The following is a 24,305-nucleotide window of genomic DNA, read 5'->3' as shown; positions in this document are numbered from 1 at the left end:
TGTGGGTGGCGCAGTGATGCAGGCGGGTAAACTATTGTGTGGGGCTTTCGAGAGGTGATGATGAGACATTGAATCCTCTGGTGGTTGTCGGGGGGGGAAGGAAGGTGCTGTGGGCAGATAGTCGTACATGGTTATGGGGGAAGGGCCAATGTTCGTGTGTGAGGGGGGATTTGAGCTGTGAGGGAATGAGGGTGAGAGGAGGGAGTGAGGTTTGCTATGGTTCGGGGTTACAGTGCAGTGATCATGTTGGCGGTGTGATTGGTAAACTAGCGGTGGTGCAGTCAGTGATGTGTTATTGTTGTCTCTTGGTACTGGTGATTGTAAAGTAATTTTTGTGATAGAGTTGGGTATTAGTGTTTTATCTTAAAGTCCAGTGCTTGTTGATGTTTGATTGTGAATTACTTTAGAGTTTGGAATGTAATGGAGATTACACACAGCAGGAACATCGTCTCCTCCTGCGAAAAAAACTTGGCAAGACCCTGAAACAAAATTTCTTGAGACTCGGTGAGGCTTTCCTGGGAAAAAAAAATCCATAAACGTTGGTCTATTGTAGTGCACCAGTTATGGCAGTAGTGGTTGGTGTAGTCTCAGAGCACTGCTTGTTATGTCAATGCCTTGAAAGGAACATACCAAGCGACGTTTCGGTGAATGGCCCTTCTTCACGTAAACAAATAGCTCAAGCAATATAACGTGTTTACAGTCCAGTAGAAGTCGAATTACTGTTGTGTTGTATTGTAAAGTGGAGCATGGTTGGGCTACGTGCGGTGCGAAAGACGTTCAACCTACACCAAGTAATATAAGAATAGGTTTTACCCTTTCTGGCAATAAAACAGTTGTGTTAAGATGTTAAAACACCCAACTGAAACCTTTTTCAAGGAATCCTGTTTGCATTAACCACCACAAGTACATGTGTTTAATGTAGACATAATTCCTTGCGAAAGGGTTTCAGTTTGGTGTTTTAACATCTTAACACAACTGTTGTATTGCAATAAAGGGTAAAAGTATCATGATATTTTGATAATCAGTCCCTCCAGAAAAACGCGATTATGCGATCGCAAGATTTCACGCAAAATCAGCCAAAGTCTGCATATTTATGCGGGGGGCGCGTTTTTTCAAATACGCCGCACTTTCGCCGCATAAATTGCAGATTTCCGCGCGCAAAATATGCGGGCTTGCATGATTTCATAATCCCCGCATTTCCGTTGCAAAAAGTCACATATATCTTAGCAGAAAGTTGAAAAATGTTGCGTTTACTTCACACAAGCGCAGCCATTTCCCCTGTTGCCATGGGAACGTTATGAAGTGACGTCACTCATTACGCGACATCATTGAAAAGCTGCAAACCCCGCGATGCCAATGAAACCATGATGAAGCCCGCAAATCTTTCTCATTTGCCAACAAACATAAGCGCAAAAGACCGCGCAAAGCAGTTCCCCAGTGTGTTACATGACAGTGGGGGCAAATTATTTTGCATAGCTACCTCTGTAAAACAGGAAGCACACATTTTATTTTTTAATATTTTATTTATTCATTTTTACAGAAGTTGTAGCATATTCATTTTGTAAAGCTACAGAACTTGTTCGACTCAATGTTTTGTAAGTTTGAGCCATCTGTTTGTTAAGGTCTGAAATAAAACAAGATGAGAACTTAAATATTCCCAGCACTTTCTGTGATGTAGTATGCTTGCTTATCATAGGAAGTAATAAGAAATGACTCTTTACATTAAAGTAGTAGCCTAGTGAATAGGGTGTTGGGGGAATCACTTTTTTTTCTCTTTTTCATCAAACCGCAGTTTTTGCAAGTTCCCGCAATTTTTGCAAGTTCCCGCAATTTTTGCAAGTTCCCGCAATTTAATCGCATGAAATTGCATAAATATCCCGCATATTCCATCGCATTTTTTAAGAAAACGTGACGCATAATCAACGATTTTTGCCCGCAACAATCACCAAAAAACTCCGCGTTTTTCTGGAGGGACTGGATAATGGCAAGGGAGGCACCATGATACAGTGCGCGTACTGTACACGCACGTACGTGAATGAGGCTGAACTCAGTTGAACGCATCACCTGCGATGGGCGTGGTCTCTGTTAGTGGAGGCGTGGCCTCGGGGGAAGGGCTTGGCCTTGATGGTTGTGGGCGTGGTTTAGATGAACGGGGGTGTGGTCTAGAGGAACAAAAGGTGTGGCATATGCGGGTGTGGGCGTGGCTTCGCCCGGTGTGGGCGTGGCCATGCAGGTGACCCCGCCTCCTCACCTGCCTGCCGCGTCGTCGTCTTCCCCCAAGCGAGAGGAGTGGCGGAAGGAGTCGAGTCGTCGGGAGCGCAAGGTGAGCGAGTGAGCGAGTTGTGGTTGCGGTTGTGGTTGCGTGCCAGGGGTTTGCTCGCTTCTGTTGTCAACAAGTCGAAGTTGTCTTAAGAGCGCGAGAGGAGAACGGCGCGCACAGACGCGGCGTGTACAGGTGTGTGCTCCCCCCCACTCCACCGGTAGCTCGGCTTGGTTGTTCACGCAATGGCCGTGCGGTCACCAACAGGTCCGCGTGTGTGCCGAGAGCACCTGGGTCGCGTTGTGTAAACATCGCCGCTGGGGGAGACAAAGGCGGACGTGCGCGGTGTTGGCCACCACCACCACCCCATCCACTCGCTCAGCCTTCAAAGGTGCTCGCTAAAAGCCCTTGGACACCCCGACCCCCCAAACGGTGTTAAAGGCTACACACGAGGGTCTTTCTGCTTGTGTGTTTATTGTGTTTGGCGTGCACGCACGCGCCTTTGTCTCCCTCGAGCGATAGCGCTGAAGGCTTTAAACGCGTGGCTACCACGCACTCGTGGTTAAACGGTACACGTTACGCACATGAATGTATCGTATACCTATGAATAGGTAACGTTACTTTTACAGCTCTTTATCAGATCACTGCCGGATGACGGCTTCCTCACACGGTGGCGGGCCAAAGGGCTGTTTGTTCATACCCCCCTGGAGTTGATGATCAGAATCTTGAGACTTGAGAAATCCGATGAGCCATGAAGCTCTTTCTCACACATGTCCAGTGTGGTGTCATCCATTCGACGCTGATGTTAGCCGTGGGCTGGAGTTTAACTTTTATGTGTGAGTTCAGAGCGCGGCGTGTTAGTTTGTATTCCGCAGATTGATAGTTGTTGTTGCCCAGTAGCTGTAAGAATGCTGGTTATAATCCATGGTTTATGGTTGTTGTGTTACTGGTTGTGGTAGTTGTGGTTGTAATTCTATAGTTACGTTAGTGGTTGTTTCGTATCTAGTTCAGTACTGCTGGTGGTAGTGGTGAATTGTATTTGAGTATGACGGTGGTCGTCGTTGTATTATAGTCCAGTAGTGGTGTTCAGAGTAGTTATGTCGAAGTTGTGTTATAGTTCAGTATAAATGGTAGGCTGTTATGATAGGGGTATTTTAATACCGTGGGTCATGGGAGTGGTGAAGGTTGTATGACATAATGTACTATTAACGGTTGTTTTATTACATTAGTTATGATGGTGGTTGTCATCCTGCAGTTAATATAGTGGTAGTTGCTGTTTAATGTGGTCCAGTGGTATTGGTGTTGTCTTGTATTTGAGTGGTTATGGTGGTAGTGGCTGTGGAATTTCAATGTGTTGCGTTTGAGGAGTTATGGTAGTTGCATATTCATTCTTTCATGATGGTAGTGGTGATTGTATTTTAGTCTAGTGGTAGTGGTTGATGGTGGCTTATACTGGCGCTACGTAAGATACTTCAAAAGTATACATATGCTTAAACTAAGGTAAACACATCCTGGTGTATCCTTTTATTGAGAAATGTATTTGGCCAGCACCATGGATCAATGTTTTTGTCTTCCCACTACATACGATTGTTTTGGTTCATCTTCTTGGTTCTTTCGGTAAAGTCACGTAGAAGGGAAGTAATAAAATAATAAAAATAAAACATAATAAAATAATTCTCACGACGTTTCGGCCATAACGCAAGCAGCTGTCCTCAGGTGAAGAACAGGTCTGTCGAGAAGACAGAGTCTGAATGACAACCCCAGGCTTGGAGCGTCTTTTTAAGCTGGGTTGGAGGGGGGGGGAAGAGCGCCTTGACAAAATAATTTGCATATCAAGAGGAATTTAGCATATTATAAGCTGGGTTGGAGGTGGAAGAAGAGCGCCTTGAGGTTGTGCCGATCTAGAGTAGGGCAAGGACTGATTCACATTTCTGGCCACCCTATTTTCATGGCTAGGAATCAAACCCATCATGTCACTGTGTTCATAATGCAGTGCACTCACACATGTAGCGACACATACAAATTGCAGTACTATACATTCGAACCCCTTCTTATTCGTTGTGATGGGGGGGATGAACATTGTGGATCCTATCTTTGAATTTGCTCAGTGGAAAAAATGTGTGGATAATCAACAAAAAAAGTCGTTTTGCAATACTGGATGGGAAAACTGTGGATAATTGCGGATCATGGGAAGAATAGGGCTGTGGATATTTCTTGCAGCCCTATTTTTTTGTAACATCCAGGCTTAATTTCACCTGGGTCTGTCTGGATCTGTGACCTGGGAAATGTGCGCCTGGCACACCACATTGAGTATACCCCTCTCAATAACCGTGGCTCAAAGTCACGTGCCACCTTCTCGTCTAACAGTGACCAGAATAACATTCACTGATCAATAAAGCATTGTGTAGAATATATCGTACTAGCATAAGTACCCGGCGTTGCCCGGGTGAAAAATATATTTCTTAAACAGGACCCTGCGGGGTGGGCTGGTAGGAATAATACTTAGTACCGGTACAGGGATATCGACCGGGTATAGAGGAGTTAAAGAAAAAATTACTGTATTCTAGTGTAACGTTAATTAAAAGTGTTTGTTTTGACAAGAAACGCTGTGAGATTTAAAGACCCCCCAACACCACCCTCAACACCACCCCTCCCACCAGCCCTCCCACCCCCCACCACCACCCCCCACCACCCCCCACCACCACCTTCTGCACTAGGCCTCGCGAAGCCTGCCGCACTAGGCCTCGCGAAGCCTGCCGCACTAGACCTCGCGAAGCCTGCCGCACTAGGCCTCGCGAAGCCTGCCGCACTAGGCCTCGCGAAGCCTGCCGCACTAGGCCTCGCGCCGTGCTTTTCGTGCACAAATAAGGCGATTAAATGTATCTCGTCTCTGTGTTAATAAATGTTTCTTGTCTGTGTTAAAAAAACGTGCTGCGTTTCAGTAAAGTAATTTTTTTTTTTAATAAACGTGCTGCGTTTCATCTCTGTGTTAATAAGCCTGCTGCACTAGGCCTCGCGAAGCCTGCCGCACTAGGCCTCGCGCCGTGCTTTTCGTGCACAAATAAGGCGATTAAATGTATCTCGTCTCTGTGTTAATAAATGTTTCTTGTCTCTGTGTTAAAAAAACGTGCTGCGTTTCAGTAAAGTAATTTTTTTTTAAATAAACGTGCTGCGTTTCATCTCTGTTAATAAGCCTGCTGCACTAGGCCTCGCGAAGCCTGCCGCACTAGGCCTCGCGCCGTGCTTTTCGTGCACAAATAAGGCGATTAAATGTATCTCGTCTCTGTGTTAATAAATGTTTCTTGTCTCTGTGTTAAAAAAAAACGTGCTGCGTTTCAGTAAAGTAATTTTTTTTTAAATAAACGTGCTGCGTTTCATCTCTGTGTTAATAAGCCTGCCGCACTAGGCCTCGCGAAGCCTGCCGCACTAGGCCTCGCGCCGTGCTTTTCGTGCACAAATAAGGCGATTAAATGTATCTCGTCTCTGTGTTAATAAATGTTTCTTGTCTCTGTGTTAAAAAAACGTGCTGTGTTTCAGTAAAGTAATTTTTTAAATAAACGTGCTGCGTTTCAGTAAAGTAATTTTGAAGCGAAGTTTAAAGTTTTGCCGTGATGCGCCGGAAGCGACGGCCATCTTGTTTAATTCACAGATCGCAGGGGGAGCGGGCGGCCATCTTGTCGGACAGGGTCATGCCAAGTGTTTGCAGTAGGGGGCGATGTTGATACACGGACGGACAAACGCGGACGGACAAACGCGGACGGACGGACGGGCGGACACGCGGACGGACGGACGCGGACGGACACAATCTATTGGTGGTCTGGTCCACTTCGTTCCTACCAGTATAACCTTACATATATACACAGATGGGCTGCTACCTCCCCCCCCCCCAGCCACGATCTCCTCGGCCGCTGTGCAGTAATATGTACGGCCTATAGTGTGGTGGGGTGTCGAGGCCTAGTACCGTGCAGAGCCTCCGGCCTCGCCTAGATTGCCCACCCGGCTGAGGCTGGGTACCGGGGCCGTTACCCCCCCCCCCCCGCACTACAATAATACTGTCTAATCGCTATAATTTTATTATCTACCGACCCTATAATAGTAATTGCACACATTGTGGGGGGGGGGTAGTGAAGAGGACGTGAAACTTTGATGAATTTACCTCAGAGTCGCGTGTTAATGCGTGCGCATATTTTTTACGGGAATTAAAAATGGCGTCCACCCCGCAGCGAATGCGTCGCTCGCCGTTGCCAGGGGCAACCGCCGTGGAAAACCAAACGGACCAATCGTGTCTCGCAAATCCCTCACATTTCGTCCAATGAAACTGCGTATGGCCCGGCGACACACAGACAGACACACAGACACACAGACAGACAGACAGATTTGCGATTTTATATATATAGATGCACGTCAACATAATGCATTAACTCATATGCGATGTATATATTCTGCATATACTCAAACACTGCTTGCCCTCGGGGACATATCTGTTTCTACCCGTACACCATAACAAATTATTCACATGTACCAATGCACCTTACACTCATACACAGCACCACTCCAACAACTATTACTCTCTCACACTAACCACCTGTTCCGCATTCGAAGCAGAGGCTAATAATTTGATTCGATCCTTTTATTCCCCCAACAGGTGAGACACATCAGGAACGATGTACAGACAACCTCGGGCAAATGATGACCCTCCTCCATACAATGGCTCCCAGCAAGGCTATGCTCCACCAATGTCCAACAGGCAGCTCCTGTATGGCTCTCGTGGCTCCATGGGAGACTTCAATGGGGAGCCGGTAATGTCGCCTCGCTCTCAGGCTGCCTCCTGGTACCCAGACCAAGCCGATGCCCGCTCCAGGGTACCTCCGGGTTCGTACTACGTAGGCAGCGAGTACCCAGAGGATCTTGGGCCCATCGACTTCAAGTCTTGGCGTTCTCCACCGGGAGTCATCCGCATCCTGCAAGGAATTGCCCTGATAATGTGCGCTGCCATCTTTGCATGTGTCGCCTCCACCCTGCAATGGGACCTTGACACGGGTACTGGAGTGTCTGGTGGGATGGGTGGCTACGGAACGGGCTATGGCGGAGGCAGCTATGGCGGAGGCAGCTATGGGGGTGCATACGGAACCGGCTTTGGAGGATATGGCACAGGCTACGGATCCGGGGGAATGTACGGTATCTATACCGATCCCAGGGCTGGAAAGGCCTTCATGATGGCCATGGTCCTGATATGTTTTGGCGTAGTGGTCGCCCTGTTTGTCATGAGTTCCATCAAGGCGAAGATGGCTCGAACACGGCGCTTCTACCTCATCACCATCATCTGCTGCGCTGTGCTGGCTGTGCTGGTGCTCATCGCCACCATTGTTTATATCATGGCGGTGAATCCCACGGCCCAGTCTACTGGTTCCATCTACTACACACAAATTATGGCGCTTTGCAGCCAGTTCAACATGCCCACCACCACTGGGTACTACTGGAACCAATATCTCTACCACTACTGCGTTGTTGACCCACAAGAGGTAATATTACAGTAACAATAAGTTGGAAGGCACCCGGCTCTGTGTATCACTTTAATTATACAGGGTGATCCAATTAGAGATTCCCAACTAAAATGATAATGAGATTTCTCCGTTGGGAAAACATTTTAATTCAAAGCCAATTCATGTGTCAATACCATTCCTTAAAAATATTGAGCCATAATTTTCACAATATTCAATCACTTGTTGAGAAGAAAGTAAGATGGTCATTAGAAATGAGTGGGGTATGTATAAATTAATGATCCTGTCCTAATGTCTCAGCTTAGTTTTGTTACAGTAAGGTTTACTAAAGCTCAAAACACAAAAGCTGACATCACGTTACCAATTAAAATATTTAGCAGTTGGGCTCTAGGTTTGGCCATGAAAAGAACAATATTGAAATAGTGCTTGTCAATTTAGTTTTTACATGCTTTTAGCGTACTCTGTTGTTGTCGTTGTTGTATCCACAAATCTTGTAACTCAAATTTAACCCACTTCGCATATTACTTATTTTACAACATGAATATCGGAAACCTCAATTGTATCCTTAGCTCCCCACGATTTGTACAGACGGAGTACAAGAATGTACAGACCGCACGTGAATAAATATAAATTAGGTTTTAGCTGATGAATCTCTTGAGAAAGATCAAATTTTACCATACAGTGAACCACTTTAGGCCCTTCTTTGGTATGCACAGGTGTGTGGAATATTATTCATGGTTATGATATATTTGCTTCACAATATTTATTTTGGCTTCTTTTTGTGGGCATAGCCATATTCATACCACAACAAAGATGATAATTTGGTACGGGTCAACATGTGCCTGCTATTTAAAGAATAATGATATATGAAGTGATTTTTTTTTTCTTAAGAAACATCTATTTAAAAAAAAATAAAAGCTGCTTCTCTTAATATGTTGGATTTCATATATAGTTACATGACAGTATTGATTTGATGAATAGACCTCGTGTTCACCTTAAGAATACTGCAGCGGTGTCTAGATTTATAAGGTGAGGGAATGACCAAAGTTTAATAGGTGGAATAAAATCATGCCACATGCAGGAAGTAAGATTAATTGCAGCCGTCTGGTATGTGTGATTTGACACACCCTTTTCTTAAGTATATTTAGTGACGTGCCTGGTGATAATGGACATTACTTTTACACTCCTATTTTTTCCATACAATTCATTGACATTGAATTCTCCTTAACCGCTAGATTTTCAGTTAAATTATTGACGTGTACATTTGTGTGTTTCTGTATCTTAGGCTATTGCCATTGTGTGTGGCTTCATGCTGGTCGTTGCCCTGCTTCTCATGATCTTCTTCGCCTGGAAGACCAGACGCCAGATGAACAAATACGGGAAGCATAATGTCATGTGGGACAAAGTTACTGTGCCCGATGTGGAGGAATGGGTAAGTACTTATGAAAGCTGTGCCACTTATGAAGCTGTATAGAAACCCATTCCAAAATTAACGTGAATCATACGTTAGTTTCCATTAAACGGTAATGGTAAACATACTCATAACAGTCAAATATGTTATGCCAAAAACGAAGTGGGTAGTTTGTACGTCTTGTCAACATGGTTCCTATGTCCTCTTGGTCATGCGAGGTGCAATGAGAGAATTTTGGCACTGACTAGCAGTATAAAGTATTTGTTAAAAATATCTTAATTTTCCCAGGAGATTGTTACCCACTTAAATCCATAGGGGTTGGAAAACCAAACATGTGCACTTTGAAAATACTGATGATGGATTATAATTTAAACCATAATACTGAGGTAATATGATACAGCTACGTGTAATTGTCCACATTTAAGAAGGATATTGAAGGTAAAAAAAATTGGGAACTGAAATACTAAAGTAGAAGTCATCTGTCATTGGCATATCTGCGAATTTTATTATTCTGCAAATGCCAGGAGATGCTTGATTTTTTTATCCCTGTATCTGCAAATTGCTCGATATTTGAGGAAAAAAAACTGGACAATGGCTAAAGCATATATGCACGACAGGAATATCATTACTTTCATCATAAATTGTAAATGATATCCTCTGCGGAGTGAGCTCTGATGGATGAATACGTAAGAATGGGCGACGCAGCTTACTTTGAATTGCAGAAAAGCCGGTTGCTTTCCTTGTCTCCTACAATGAAGCGTTGTGTTTATCTCTCGTATAGCAAATACAACTTGCATTAGTCACGGCACCCAGACAAGGGGGGGGAGCTGCTCACCTCATCGGAGTTTGCCTGCAAGTGAGAGAAGGGAATAGCTGTCAAATTCTAATCCCCTGCATCTGCTAATGACGAGCCCATTATTCCTATTGTGGCATTAAAACACATTCCTGCGGAGGGAGCTGGTTGGAACGTTGGGTTGCTCGATCAATGGCCAGGGTCAACGGCGGCGTGGTGTATTCCGCAAATATGGCCGACTGTGAGGGCGGGCACAAGCCGGCGTGAGGAGGTTAAACGTTGAGTTTTATAAGGGCACCACGGGGTGACCAGCCCCTCCCCACCCAGCCCCACCCCTCCCCATCCAGCCCCTCCCTACCCTCCCCACCCAGCCCCTCCCCACTCATCCCCTCCCCACCCTCCCCTCTCCACCGAGCCCCACCCCTCCCATTTTTTGATGCACGACGGACGGACACAATAATCCCCTGTGGGCTGGTGTAACCAGGAGGTTCCTACCAGTATTATAATCACAAGACTGGGTCCTGGAGGATCGTAGGTTATGAGAAAATGGACTGCAGCAGTGATCTCCTCTTTGCCATTGATGGAGATGAACTTTGTATTAATTATCAATAATGTGTATAGTGTAATAATTGGTATTGGGAGGATTTATGTTCGTACAAGTTATGTTTGGACACTTCTCATTGCAAGCACGTGTGTGGCATGATCAGGAATAGTTGTGGTTCATGTACCTCCGATTAGCACGGTTGGCTACGTACGGTGCGATAGAAGTTAACATACATACCACATGGCCTACAGATTAATTTAAATAGCATTTGAGGGCGATCACATTAAGCGAGGCATATTGTTAATGTCCAAACAGTGTACAGAAACTGCTTTTCTCTGGCTGGACAGGCTGGAAGTGCAAGAGTGACCCATATATTACCCCACCACAAAAACGTGGCCATTGAATGACTTCAGTGTACCTTTTTGAAACTGATATCAGTCAAGTAACGAGAATTTTGTACCACGGTTCGGGTATAACAATGTTGCTGCTGATGTCAGCGGTTATATAGATCGTTATCAATGGCTTTCCGGTCATCTTTACCAATTTTAAAGTTACTGTCCAATGTCCGTCCGCGTATTCTCACACTGATATGCATTCATGGTTTTTTTTCTCACTTGACATGTTGCAACAAAAGAGGTTTAACGTCATCTGGTGTTATTGTATTTGATTAACCATACTGACGGAAAAGCACCTGTTACAGTAGAAAAACTCCTTTCAAGTCGTGCTCTTATCTGAAGATCCTGTTGCCCACAGTGGCCATAGAATACACACGCTGTGACAAGGGTATTCACAGGAAATTTAAAGAAGAAACTTTGTTGCAACTTCAAATATTGGAGCTGTGGCTCGGCACCTTCATTTAGGATTTCCTTGTCACTCAACTCCACGGGTTCACGTATCCGGAGCGATGTTCCCCTGCCGCCTTTGTCCATGGTTCAGGGGTCCCAGTTCAGTAACCTATTTAATATTATGGGTAATGTAGCAGTCTATAGCGGCTGGAAGGGTCAATTTTGTCCATTAAATACAACATATATGAACATTGATTCTTATGCCACTTGATGTATTGCGAGGTTAACGATCAATATTAATCTAACACGCACATCTTCACAGATGCTTGTAATCTACGAGTGACTTGGATGGCATGTTGAGTATTTATTTTCAAGCTTTTGCCACGCTTGAGAGAAGAAATGTCCAACATGCGGCCAAAACTGGAAAGCCGACTTGAATCTATTTTCATCGATAAATCGATGCATTGTTATGCCCCTAGTTTTCCATTATAGTCGACCCTGTAACACAAATGATCCCACGTTGAAACACAGTAGGTGTAGATGAAATATCTGCTGTGTTCAACACAACCATGCGACGTTGCTCGTGCAAACGTGACCATCCTTATCTGTAGCCTGTATCTGCTCCACAAGTCCCCTTAAGCTTTGTGGGTTTTCTGCAGTAAAATGGCACCTTATAGGTTCTTATTTAAATGTAGAAACTCCCCCCCCCCCCCCCATGTTACGTCTTGAGAAAGAGAGATTTCCCTGGGGACCTTTCAGTAAGTAGTGCATCACCGTGTGTTCAGAGAATGCCCCCCAAGAAGATTACGCCAAACAACTGCTTATTACTTCCCTTTATGTGTGCCTATTCATTATTCATCCTAGTTTGCATACCTTTCATATGCGCTTGGAAAAATTGGTGAGTGCATGGCAATCAAATCAAAACGTTAAGCCCTCATGATGGGTTTTTACGTGATTGGGGTCAATTAATGATATTCCTTTGACCTGTTTGTTAATACTATATGGTCGTTTTTGAGATGTCGGCTTGCGGAGGTCAGAGTGCTGCAGTGGCACTGCTGAAATGCTGGATTTGAATTCATTAAACTGGGTTCTCAGGGTAATAACTAAAAAAGTGTAATAAGTCTATAGTCTCAGCCTGATCACCAATGACTGCAAAAAATGGTCACGTTAAGTTTAGTTATGCACATATATATTTATAGTTCTAGAAGTATTTTGGGACAAATGAAGGCTTTATATAAATCTATACTGAATAAGATAATACCAAGCCTATCCCCCCCCCCCCCTTGCAAGCAAAAACTCCCATGCCCTCTGTTGTCAGTAATATTTATATTTTAGCTTGCCTTCTGTTATTGGTCCTATACCATGCTGAGGTTAATATGCTACGGATTACAATGGTCAGCAAATATTTCTTTGGCGGCTGATATGTGCTGATAAAAAGGAAATTCCAGTACTTGTAGTATGGCCTTCGCCCTTGCCATGCCGGTCTGCTGACTCAAAGAATCACAAAAAGATGTGTTTGTGTGGCTGCATATTAATGGTGATAAAATCCTACTATATATTGTGTCATTAAAAAAGTGTTTTAAAATAGCAATGTTGTTGAAAAGGTAGCTTGCATCAAATATTCATGTCACATTTTAGCTGTTCTCAGATAATTACTAGCTTTAGTCACAGTTTATTTGCTGTATTATATTCTTTACTTCCTTATGCTCTGCAACCAGAACCCCCCTTGTGTAATCTTTATCAACCAAAAGATTAAACTGATGATGTTTTTTTCTTCTAAATCTAACATTTTATTCGGGTCTCCGGGAAAAAAAATTGAGAGCATTCACCACTGGTAAATAAATGACGGTGCGAGACACGCCAATGAATCATTTATAAGCCAGCGTCTGCCGTCCACATCTGGTGCACAAGCGGGAGCTCAGCCCAGGGGCACTTGGGAACAGGCATCGTCACACACGAGCCAGGCGCTTACGGTCACTGCCCAGGGACTCATGAATATTTATCCAATTATGGAAGTACAACATTAATATGCATGAACTAGAACTTGTCTTATTCATTGCATGTATGTTGAACTTCTTTCGCACCACCGTACGTAGCCAACCGTGCTAATCGGAGGTGCGGGGGTGGGGAAAAATAAACTAATGGGCGTATGATTCCAAGTTTTATCTGGAAGCGTTAACGGTGTGGCGAGTTAAAATGAGGTAAATTCATTCTGTTGCCGCCCGTTTATTTATGTTTTTATTATTCAAGAACTCGGGACACAAACATCAACGAGGCTAACGGTGTCACGAGTGCGTAACAACCCCCCTCCCCCCCCCCGGGGCAATACCCCCACAAATAGGGGACCGACTGAAGGCACTTGGGTTAAGTGCCCTACCACTGTAGACACTTAGGCAACGTGCAGGAGGAGCATATTTGCAGAGGGGGGAGGAAGGAGAGGAGGGGGGGGAGACTGCCTTGTTTTAAATTGCATTGCACACGAGGATCATTTTGCTAATGCTGTACCTGCCTTAACTATATTCAGAAGGGAAAAAAGTTTTGCTGGCTGGCAAGCGGGCGGGTAAACTATTTGCTTGGTGACATCACCGCGCATATATCTGCGTGATGAAATCGCCCTCATCCCACGACGTTGAGCCGGCTTCATACGCGCAGATGTTACCCTCCCACCCACCCTCCACGTCTGACATGTATCTGGCGCAAATGCGTGGGCAGTGCTAGTTTTAAAAACAACTATTTTGTGCACACCCATGCTACAATTGAGGTACATGATACATCGCGTACTTTTGATGTCATAGTACTGGTATGCTTACATGACATACTGTGCACTTCCTCGTGTGTTGTGTTATGAATAATTATAGATGGCTTAGTTGTTTTTGTTTACATTTTGAGCATTACTCTAATTGAATTGATCAATGTCCTAATCCAGGTAAACGCCCACTAGTTTGTTTTTACAAGATCTCTCACTAATGTTAAACAGGATCATTGATTTTTATTTTACAATTTGCCACCAATGTTTTGATGTTGGGATTTTGGGTAAAGTAGACTACATTTGTGTGTTATGCCACAGGACTTCTACCTACCACTTTACAAAACAGCACAATTTGGTGACCTTCAGATGAAAAGCTGGCTCCAGAATGAGACCAATTTAAGCCATATTTGTTTTTTTTATAGTCTCCAAAATTATTATTTTGTTATAAAATGTAGCATTCATTGAGAACCCATGTCTTTTAAGGGAGGGCCCTTTATTTGTTAGTGTGCACTGATGTTGATCTCTTGGGCCTTACTGCTGGTGAGACGCCATTCTATGTAAAACTGACCAGAGTTTGCGTGTACTGGATCAAGGCTGCTGACATTATGCGCCCTCAGAAGGCTGTGTGGTTGACGGGTTGTACAAGAAATTATTTTTTATGTGCACAGACAGATCTGAAGGAGACGTGTTGTCGGCTTTTTCTATTTCGTTTTTTTTACCACACATGGAGGTCAATTACAATCGTAATGGTATCATTCGTAATGAATTGCAATCGCAACGTAATTTTCATCTCGACCAACATTGATGCTGCTGTTATTGTAATTATAATTGACCTCCGGGTCTCTTTGCTTATCAGCCCACTGGTAAATGTGCTTAAGCTTAAACATTACAACCCAGTATAAGTGCATCTTAAACATGGATTACATTTGTTTTAAACTATAGTCGTTAACAAATCTACATTCGTTGAGGACTGCTGAATGGTTGTAGAGAAATATAAATGCATTCCAATCATATCGTTTGACGGGTCAAGGGTCATTGGTTAAACAATTCATCACCAATACCTTAGGTTTTCTGGTTAGTTCCAGTCAAAACGAGCAATTATTCGACTGTACCTGTCCGGCAAGCAAAGAACCAAGTGCTGTGACAGAAGAGGTTGCTTATATATGACAAATTTGATTTCTTATTGTGTTTGTGCGTAATAATTAACAGGCTGCAATCATGCCACATTAGCATAAAGGCAGGCTGGCTAAAAACATCGACTCTTCAAGTAAAAAAAATATTTTAACTTAGTTTAGAAAGGGTGACGATGTATTTCAACACGTTGTAAATGGTGTTGGTAATTTAATTCACACTTGTTTTCTAGCTGTATGGCAAGCTCCAATCTGCCTTACAATCGTGCACCAAGTCAAGATAAGCTACGACTGAAAAAAAATATATGATTTTGGAATTAATACTTTATGGTGGTAATTGGGGTTGTCCTCTATCATTGATGACATTTAAAAGTATACATAACTGATATAATCTCTTATGTATTAATTAATCAACCGTACAGCTTTAACAGTGTTTTTTCAGCCTGCTAGTGTATTGTATAAGGTCCGTTTCAGTCCACTTCAAAGTTCAATCTACAGGGTTGGTGCAGACGTCTTGTAACCCCCATGCAATGCTCTAAAACGTAATATTTCTTTTAAAACTAAGTTTATTTAAAATAGAAATGAATATAGAATGGAAACAAATGTTAGGGGTCAATTAATTGGGAGTCACGTGACATCTGGACCATCCTGCACTTTTGTAGTCAAGTTGATCAAGTACTGATCACATACTAATTCTGCACTATTTGCATGGTTGTGGTGATGGAAATGCTGTTACGGGAGGATTGGGGTGTTTAATTCAACTTTAACTGAAGTGAAGTCTACACAAGGAAAGGCCTCGTGATGGGAAAAAAAACCCACTGCAATTTAATGTCCTTGCACTTCTTAATCCTTGAATGAAAACAACAAACGCAGCAGCATAATTCAACCTCAGCCTCTTTCTTTGGTGCTACCAAAGCTGCTTTTAAAGTACAGTCTGGCAGGTAGCCCACAGGGCATGTAGTCAAGAATCGCCCGAACTGTAAGACCCCCCTCCTACTCGTTAATTTTTTTTTAAAAATCAGAGGTTTTTTTTTACAGAATAAATAATCCTACCTTTCATTGTTAATGTTTTTTTTTTCACATACAAACATTGTGAAACACGGCATATAGAAAAATGTTGTTTAAGTAAGGGTTTCCGTGGACTTTGTTTGGCCCTGTTGACTCAACTACTGCGGCGCTCTCATCTTTGTTTACTCAGCTTAGGTTGGGCTCCTCGTGCCAAAAAAAAAACCAGAACTTCAGGTTCGTAAAGAATGACGGCATTAAACCCACGTGGTATCCATCCCCCCCACACAGCACCTGGCGAAGCCAGTCGACCAAGTTACTGCATTGCGTGGCGCTGTGGAATGTTTCATTGTTTTTCTCACCTTTAAGGTGATTTAAGGCACTGTGTGCCATCTGCATTTTTCAGCTCTTAAGCCAGAAATGAAAATGTCGCGTTCCTTTTGGCAGGCACCCATTAACGTGGCCAACAGTTTCGATACATCTGAGCCAAACCTGTGTGATACGCATAAACTGTTAGCGTTTGAAATACGATTTGCTGGCGATTGAGGTATATAGGTATACATACAATTAAATGTCACCATATCTGACCATTTGTACTGTATATCTATAGAAAAAGACAGTTCCACAAATAGATTACTTGGCATAAATAAAGTACACATTGCTACGGGGAGATGCTTCGAGCTGCCTAATAACAGTAAAATGCGGTTTACAATGTAAGTCCAGAAGTCTCCAAATAAAACGTTTAAAAGATATATAAAACAAGTGGTACTGAATGGACACTAAATTACATGTATTGACTTTTTAACACTTAAATCTTTAATGGTTTTCTCTCTAAATGTTCTCTGTTTTGCGGGTATGTCAATGATGGTATTAGGATTAATAGTGCTGGATCTGGCTCACTTATGTTACAGTTGGATATGGGGGGATGTTTTTTGTATTCTAAGGCTCAGTTTTCTTCCTAAAGTGAACTTGATATCATTGTATAGAAATTTTCTCCATCCACCTTTGCTACTAATTTCTTTCGAACTGATTTTTCTGTTTAGTCCCCCCCCCCCCACCTCTGATTAGCATGGTTGGCTACGTACTGTGCGAAAGAAGTTCAAGGTTACAGGTGCAAAAGGAAGTATAGAATGTAAATGTTTAGGTGGCGTTGCATAATACAGGGGGATGTAAGAAGGTGATCAGGAGACATAAGCAGGATAGGTTTTTGGATTCCACAAAATTACTAAGAACTGAGATGTCAACTTCACTGTCAAAATCTAAAGTCATGTCTGTGTTTTTTGTACAGATCAGAAAGTTGGACTTAAAATCAACTCGAACAGACGTTTCCGGCCATTGTATATAGCTGCATGCAGAGGATTCTAAGAATTGCATGAGTCGTGTTGACCCCACATGAAACATGTAACTGCATTTGGGACCTTATCTTGTCTGATCTCGGATTTTATACAGCGCTTTTCTCAAAGCACTTTATAATAAATTTCGATTTAAAGCTTTCGTGACTGCAGGGATTCATCTTGGTTCTTTCGGTAAAGTCACGTAGAAGGGAGGTAATAAAATAATGAAAATTAAACATAATAAAATAATTCTCACGACGTTTCGGCCACAACGCAAACAGCCGTCCTCAGGTGAAGACCATGCCTGTCGGGGAGACATTGTATATTAATATTGGCTGATGGGGAAAAGGGATGGCGGTATTGAGTGTTGAGGAAGAGATGACAAGGGAAGGGTGATGATAGTGAAAGGGAGGGTTGGTGAGGTTAGGAAGGGGGGGGGATGGTGAAGGTTTTAAGGACGAGGTCAGGAGGGTAGTTAGAGAGATACTCGAGTGAATAACAATGAGTCTTAAGGGAGGAACGAAAATTGGTTGGTGAAGTTGTCTGTTTGATGTGAAGTGGGAGTTTTCCAATGGAGGGGATGCCAGGAGGGATAAGGAGCGGAAATGTGATGTAGGTAACAAATAAGGATGAATACCAGTAACAACGCAATAACGTTGCTATTATGGAGGATATGACAGGGGCACAGACTTGTTTCACATTGTCTCCATTCCTGGAAATTTCGTGAACATATTGGCCAAAAGTTTCATTGTTCTTGAGACTACCATGGTCTTCAGAGGGTCTGAAACCGTCGTGCAGTATGTAACATCAGGGAGTGCAGCTTTCCCCGTCCAGCCATGAAATCTATGCATTGGATCGATCTGGTTTTGTTTATTCAATGTTCACCTCATTTCTCTCGTGGGCCAAGCCGATGATGGCAAAGAAACCCCCTTCCAAGGCAACAAGTGGTACTACAATACACATCAATGGTTTGCGGTGAATCTTATTGTTTAGCTATATGACATATGGGGGCGGGATGATGATTCTAACTAAAATTTTAATAGACGATGGCACTCCCAACCATAGCTCTACAATGTGATTTCGGTTTCGACCGCATGTTGAGGACGATGGGCCACGTTTCGCTTCATCTGCTGGAAGTTCCTTTTCGCAACTGAATTCCCACCATCATGCAGAACAACACACGGTACAGCTCTAAAAAACTACACGGTAGCATTGTAACCCCTCTTTCACATTTGTTAACACAGGATTGTGCGGAAATTAGACATTGTAACAAAGCGCACTGCCATGGAACCACAAATCTACTGGAAGGGCCCAATAAGCTGTTCAGCTCGATTGAATGGGCTTCCTTCCATGGTACAGATGTTATACAGTGCAGATCTTAGTCACAATCATGGGTACATAGGTCGCGATGCAAATAGCGATTATAGCTGCGTGCTTCACATGTTACAGAAATAGGGAACTGGTCAAAAATGTAAAAAAAAAGCAACAAATTGCGACATTTTTTTCTTTAAAAAAACCCAGCCGCAATCCTGTTGGCAATGCAGACTTTTCCACGAACCCTATGGGATCTATACATAGAAAATAGAATTTGCTGATTAGAGGATAATGGATAAATGGAGGTTCCCTGTAATATTATATTCAGGCATGAAACTGATGAGTATATTACACGAGAGATTCCGCTGCCGATAATCTTGAGCCAAACTGCTTTGCTGTTCAAGTTTTGGTGTATTATATTTTAGTAGAACCCTGAAATATCCAGAGCTGCCCATGTAATTTCATCTTCAGTCTACAGAACCCCCTATGGTGCAGTTTTCATGAATGATCGCCATCAGATGTGTGTCAAATGTAGCAGCCTAAATTGTCTGTGAATGGAAAAGATTGGAAAACCTGGGAAGGCGTACTGACTGTGGCAAGTCACGGGACTGGGATGTGAGAGACTTCCAGAGTTCTATTGTGCACGTTTTCGCGGTTGTGCTTTTTATTGTCTCCAACATGTTTTTAAGTTCTACAGCCCAATCACACATTGAATAACTATTCTGAAATAATGCACTTTAATGGCTCTTTCGGTATCAGTCATTTTAGCCCTGTCTATGGTTGTGTTTTTCTTCATACAAATACTATTTGTGACAATGAAAACAAATTGTAATATGCTTAGTCTCACCTGGTTTTTCCATGCAAATGGTAGATATTTTCAGATGGAAAAAAATATTGGATTGGACACGAAGCTTGGGATCTAGTTCAAGTTTTGCTGGAATTTGCTGTATGAAATATTTCCGCTCCACAATTTATCACTGTCTACTTTGCACTACATTTGGACAATATTTAGCAATCCATTAAGCATGGCAGAATGTTTCCACTGATATTGGAGTTTGGTGTGGCATTTCCACCAAGTCATTACAGCCCCACCCTGTAAAGAGCCCACTGATATTATGATGCTCGCCTCCATGAAGCAGATGCGTGATTTTGTATAAACTCCAACGTTTTAACTATCAGTTGAAATAATCAGCTCACAACTGCCAGTTTAAAGTTTGTTCTACAAAAGGTGCAAGAGGAATTGTTTTTATATAAAAGGCAGATCACAAATGCTCTGGGTACATTTAATGTTTTTGCAGAATTTACATTGCTAACTGCTAGAAAATCTTGTTACATGCCATCATGACTAATACAGAAAAGCTTTGAAATCCACAATGCCAACCAAGCGATATACATTCTCTGAGGTGGAAATCCATGCGAGTGCTTGGTAGAAACCACAAATGTTGTTACACAGCAAGACAATTTCGTTTACATAGGAGGGAAACTTGTTTTATGAGCACATGTCATAATTCCTACTAATTCTGCCACACATGAGTAAATAGGGTTTTTTGGTAAAACAAAATTCAGGTATTCTAGATTTTAAGCTTTCGTGACTGCAAGGATTCATATTCTTAGGTTTTTTCGGTAAAGTCACGTAGGTAAAACATTAAAATTTATAAAAGTAAAATAATTTTTTAAAAGTAAAATAATTTTTTTTTACTTTTATTAATTTTAATGTTTTACCTACGTGACTTTACCGAAAAAACCTAAGAATAAAAATGCAGGTACTTGTAGTCAACTTTTGAGATCGATTCAGAAAGCACCATCACTCGGTGCCACCTTAGTCAGCTGATTATCTCAGCATTGACATTCAACACCAAGAGTTGAGTTTGTAAAACTGACATTTGTGTCTCACTTTGTATGTGTATTATACTCATGTGCACTTTAAATGTCATGAAGTCTAATGTGCACATTAAATGTGCTTTGTTGTTGCATTACGTATGCATAAACACATTTAAAATTTTAAAGCCAATTATGGAAGCAGAAATATTGACATTAATAATCATGAGCGGTTGACGTCACTCCACATGGGGCACCCCCCTCATTCATAGTCATGTGCTGATGACGTCACTCATGTGGACCCCGCCCCCACCCCCTCATTAATAATCATGAGCGGGTCATTATTTTCGATTGAATATTTCAGATGAACTGCAATATACACCCGTCCTTGGTCGGGCTAGAGGCTAGTTGTAAATATTGTCATTTTACTCCCAACACACGTTTTGTTCACCTGACAAACCTTACTATTTGGCTGTGTCGGGTGGTGGTCGGTTAATGACACATTTATATTTATGCGATCACGAAAGCCTACGTGTTAAACTTGATTTTTACATTTTATCGTATTGTATTATAACTATATACAGTGTCTCAATTAGACCCGATAACCAAATCACTCAGAATGCACCCAGTGTCATCAGATCTGAAGATAATTAGGGTTGAGTCTGCATATTTCTTGGATGGGCAACTCCCATGTTAAAAAGTCTTGCGAGGGCGTTATACGTTGGGGGCAGTGTAGCAAAATCATTATAGCACTACACTTCTATGATCCCACATCCTTATTGCCCGCCTTCGTTTTACTATGGTCATGTAACCCCCACGACCAACATGGCGTGGGGAGGCCCTGATCCTGCAGTAGATTGACAAAGAACTATGTATGTGCGTATAATATAAACCTATGACTGTAGTCTGCCAAGTTGCAATTGAAAGCTTGGGGAATCTTGCCAAACTTACAAAGTTATCCTTACCGTGACGATCAGAAAGGACTATTGTAAGTTATACGAAGGGCGTGGTTGTTGAAATACTTTGACTAACATAGAACAGGCTGTATCTGCCAGCCGAATGGTACACATTGGATAGGTTTTAAAGCCGTCAGCATGTTATTGCTCTTCCCTTGCTTGCTGTGGCATGAAACGCTTTCAGCGGTGGGGAAGAAACCGGTGTACCCAGTATGGTGCATGAAGCGGTGCACCTTTCTTGAATGACCGTTTTCAGCTTTTTGTACAAGGTTGTTATGATTTACTGCAACTGAGTTTAAATACAAAGCTTGGGTCTTAGCAAAATGTCATTAGCCTATTGGCAAAATTTTGGACAATACTTTGCATCAAAAATGTCATGCTGTTGAGTTAGTAGTGTGCAGCCCTTTGCAAGGTTTTTACTTTGAAAATACAATTTTACCTGCACAAGATTGATATCGATTGACTTTATTTTAACCAGATGATAACCCAATGAACCTTCAAGTCTTTATTCAAGAGAGGCCTTTGTCAACGACTCAACCAAAACATTACAGTACTTAAAAACCTCGCGGAAAATGGTTTGATCGAACAAGTGTTGAGGCCAGTGCCCTTAATTGCAAGGCCCGCTTGACCACTAGTGGCCCCTGGTGGCCTTTAGTGCGGCCCCTCACTATACACACATTTGAGAACACTCCCCATCCTGCTGTCAAACCCCAATGGTTTAAAACGTGTGGCGGCCCTCACACTGCTGTCTTACGGGTGAAAGTAGCCCCCCTCTGGTTTTGGCTATGCATGGTTTACTTAATGTGGCCTTTTTCAGAACATGGGGTTGATGTTTCGGCTATGTGCAGTTTGACATTGCTAAGATTGTTGCTAAGATAGGTAGGCTTACAGGTGAGTGCTGCAGTGGTTGGAAGGTAGTATGGCGTGAATTAATCGACGGTGACAACGATTTATATACATTGTATGTTTTTTGTGTGACGATGTAACGCATACAGTACTCAACATGCTTACGCACAATGCAAATGTTCACGCACCTTGCCACATGCATCGAGCCATCCGCTTCGGACAGTAATTCCAACTCTACTTCTTACCTTAAAAATACCCAGCTATAATTTTTCACAATACCCAATGAACAATAAAGAACATAATTATTCAAACGATTGAATAATAATTTATTTAAAACAAAAATAATTAACCTTGTAAGGAGTGATGTGGAGGCGTTATTGTTGCACCAGGGATGCTGTGACACTGTCGCGGATGGATGACGGTGCCTCCCAGGTGCTGACTGTTTGATCTCATTACACGTGCTATGTGAAATTTCGTTCACGCGGAAATTTGATTTCGTTAATCAAAAGTGTTTATAATTTAAATTTTGATTTAAAGCTTTCGTGACTGCAGGGATTCATATTCTTGGTTCTTTCGGTAAAGTCACGTAGAAGGGAAATAATAAAATAATACAAATATTAAACAATAAAAAGTATCACGACGTTTCGACTGCAACACAAACAATCATCATCAGGTGTGAAATCCACGGCAAGAAAATTTGAAAAAGTGGCAATTTTAAAATTTTCGTCTTTCGTATAAACCCTTTCTCCTGTGAATCATTCATGCCCCTTCATGTCCATTCTCAGTAGGGGTTGCTGTATATATAATGTCGATTACAATCAATACCCCAGTCTCTGCATTTGCAATGCTATAAATGTTATTTATTGCTGCAGCCAACTTGTTAATATGTTTACTTTATTTTAGCGCATATCGGTTGCAAGTATGAAAAATGTAATTGGGATCAATCGGATTTTTAAGCAAGTTATTTAATTTTCGTGTGCCTGTATACTCCTCTCTATGTGTGCCGTTGTGATGTCTGTCTGCTTGTATGTCGGTCTATAGTTTTCTAGTTAGATTTTTCTTGCTATTTCCTTTATGCCTGATGATGATTGTTTGTGTTGCAATCGAAACGTCGTAATGTGTTGTTTTATTTTGATTTATTATTTTATTTTTAGACGTGACTTAACCGAAAAGAACCAAAGAATAATTCCTGCAGTCACGAAAGCTCCCAAATTAAGATTACACAATTTCTTACAATGGTTGGAAATACTTTTTAACAACATACCGATTCATCACACTACAACAATAGTATTGAGATATTACACAACCTAATTATCACGTGGGATGCATTGCTTGCAGATTTCGAATGCAGTTAAGTGACTCGTCATGCAGCTTAGAATTGAGGGTCGCGTCCCAAATAGATGAATCTATTCGAGACTATATTTCGATTCAGACGCTGTCTTTTTGACAGACCTGTTCTTCACTTGAAGACGGCTGCTTGCATTGTGGCCGAAACGTCGTGAGAATTATTTTATTATGTTTTATTTTTATTATTTTATTATTTCCCTTCTACGTGACTTTACCGAAAGAACCAATCGAGACTGTTAGACGTTTCGATGTGTTGCACTGAAGTGTTTCGTGAACATCATTCATTAATAATGAGAAGGCAAAAAAGATTTTAATCATTACCTTTGGTGTTTGCCCCATTTTTTCCGGCAGGTCAACAATCTGGAACCAGTGGAAGGAGGGGAGGTGATGGACATGAAAGGCAATGGCCTGATGAAGCAAGGAGATGGAAATGAGTCGAGGTTGGAGTCTGTATTGCCCGTTAACGGCCCGTCCTACAGTCCTGAACCCTCGTAAGTGTCATCAGCAAGGTG

At 42.3% G+C, this 24,305-nt stretch overlaps 1 protein-coding gene across 3 annotated transcripts in view; it reads left to right on the top strand.

Moving 5' to 3' along the window:
• The first annotated feature begins 2,213 nt into the window (after positions 1-2,213).
• Positions 2,214-24,305, top strand: part of LOC144738846 (occludin-like) — a 48,066-nt gene continuing 25,974 nt past the window's right edge. Inside the window, exons 1-4 of one of the 3 annotated variants that reach the window (XM_078621844.1) lie at positions 2,214-2,323; positions 6,906-7,782; positions 9,047-9,193; positions 24,145-24,284. In XM_078621844.1, coding sequence (XP_078477970.1) covers positions 6,925-7,782; positions 9,047-9,193; positions 24,145-24,284 — 1,145 coding nt within the window. In that variant the 5' untranslated portion in view covers positions 2,214-2,323; positions 6,906-6,924. Of the gene's footprint in view, positions 2,456-5,892; positions 5,966-6,905; positions 7,783-9,046; positions 9,194-24,144; positions 24,285-24,305 lie in introns of those variants that run through there. The other 2 variants (XM_078621850.1, XM_078621857.1) reach the window with 2 other exon arrangements.

The sequence above is a fragment of the Lampetra planeri genome, chromosome 3, assembly GCF_965212315.1.
Source record: "Lampetra planeri chromosome 3, kcLamPlan1.2.h2, whole genome shotgun sequence".
Taxonomy (NCBI): domain Eukaryota; kingdom Metazoa; phylum Chordata; class Hyperoartia; order Petromyzontiformes; family Petromyzontidae; genus Lampetra; species Lampetra planeri.
The sequence above is the reverse complement of the archived record's forward strand: the minus strand, read 5'-3'. Positions and strand labels throughout refer to the sequence as shown.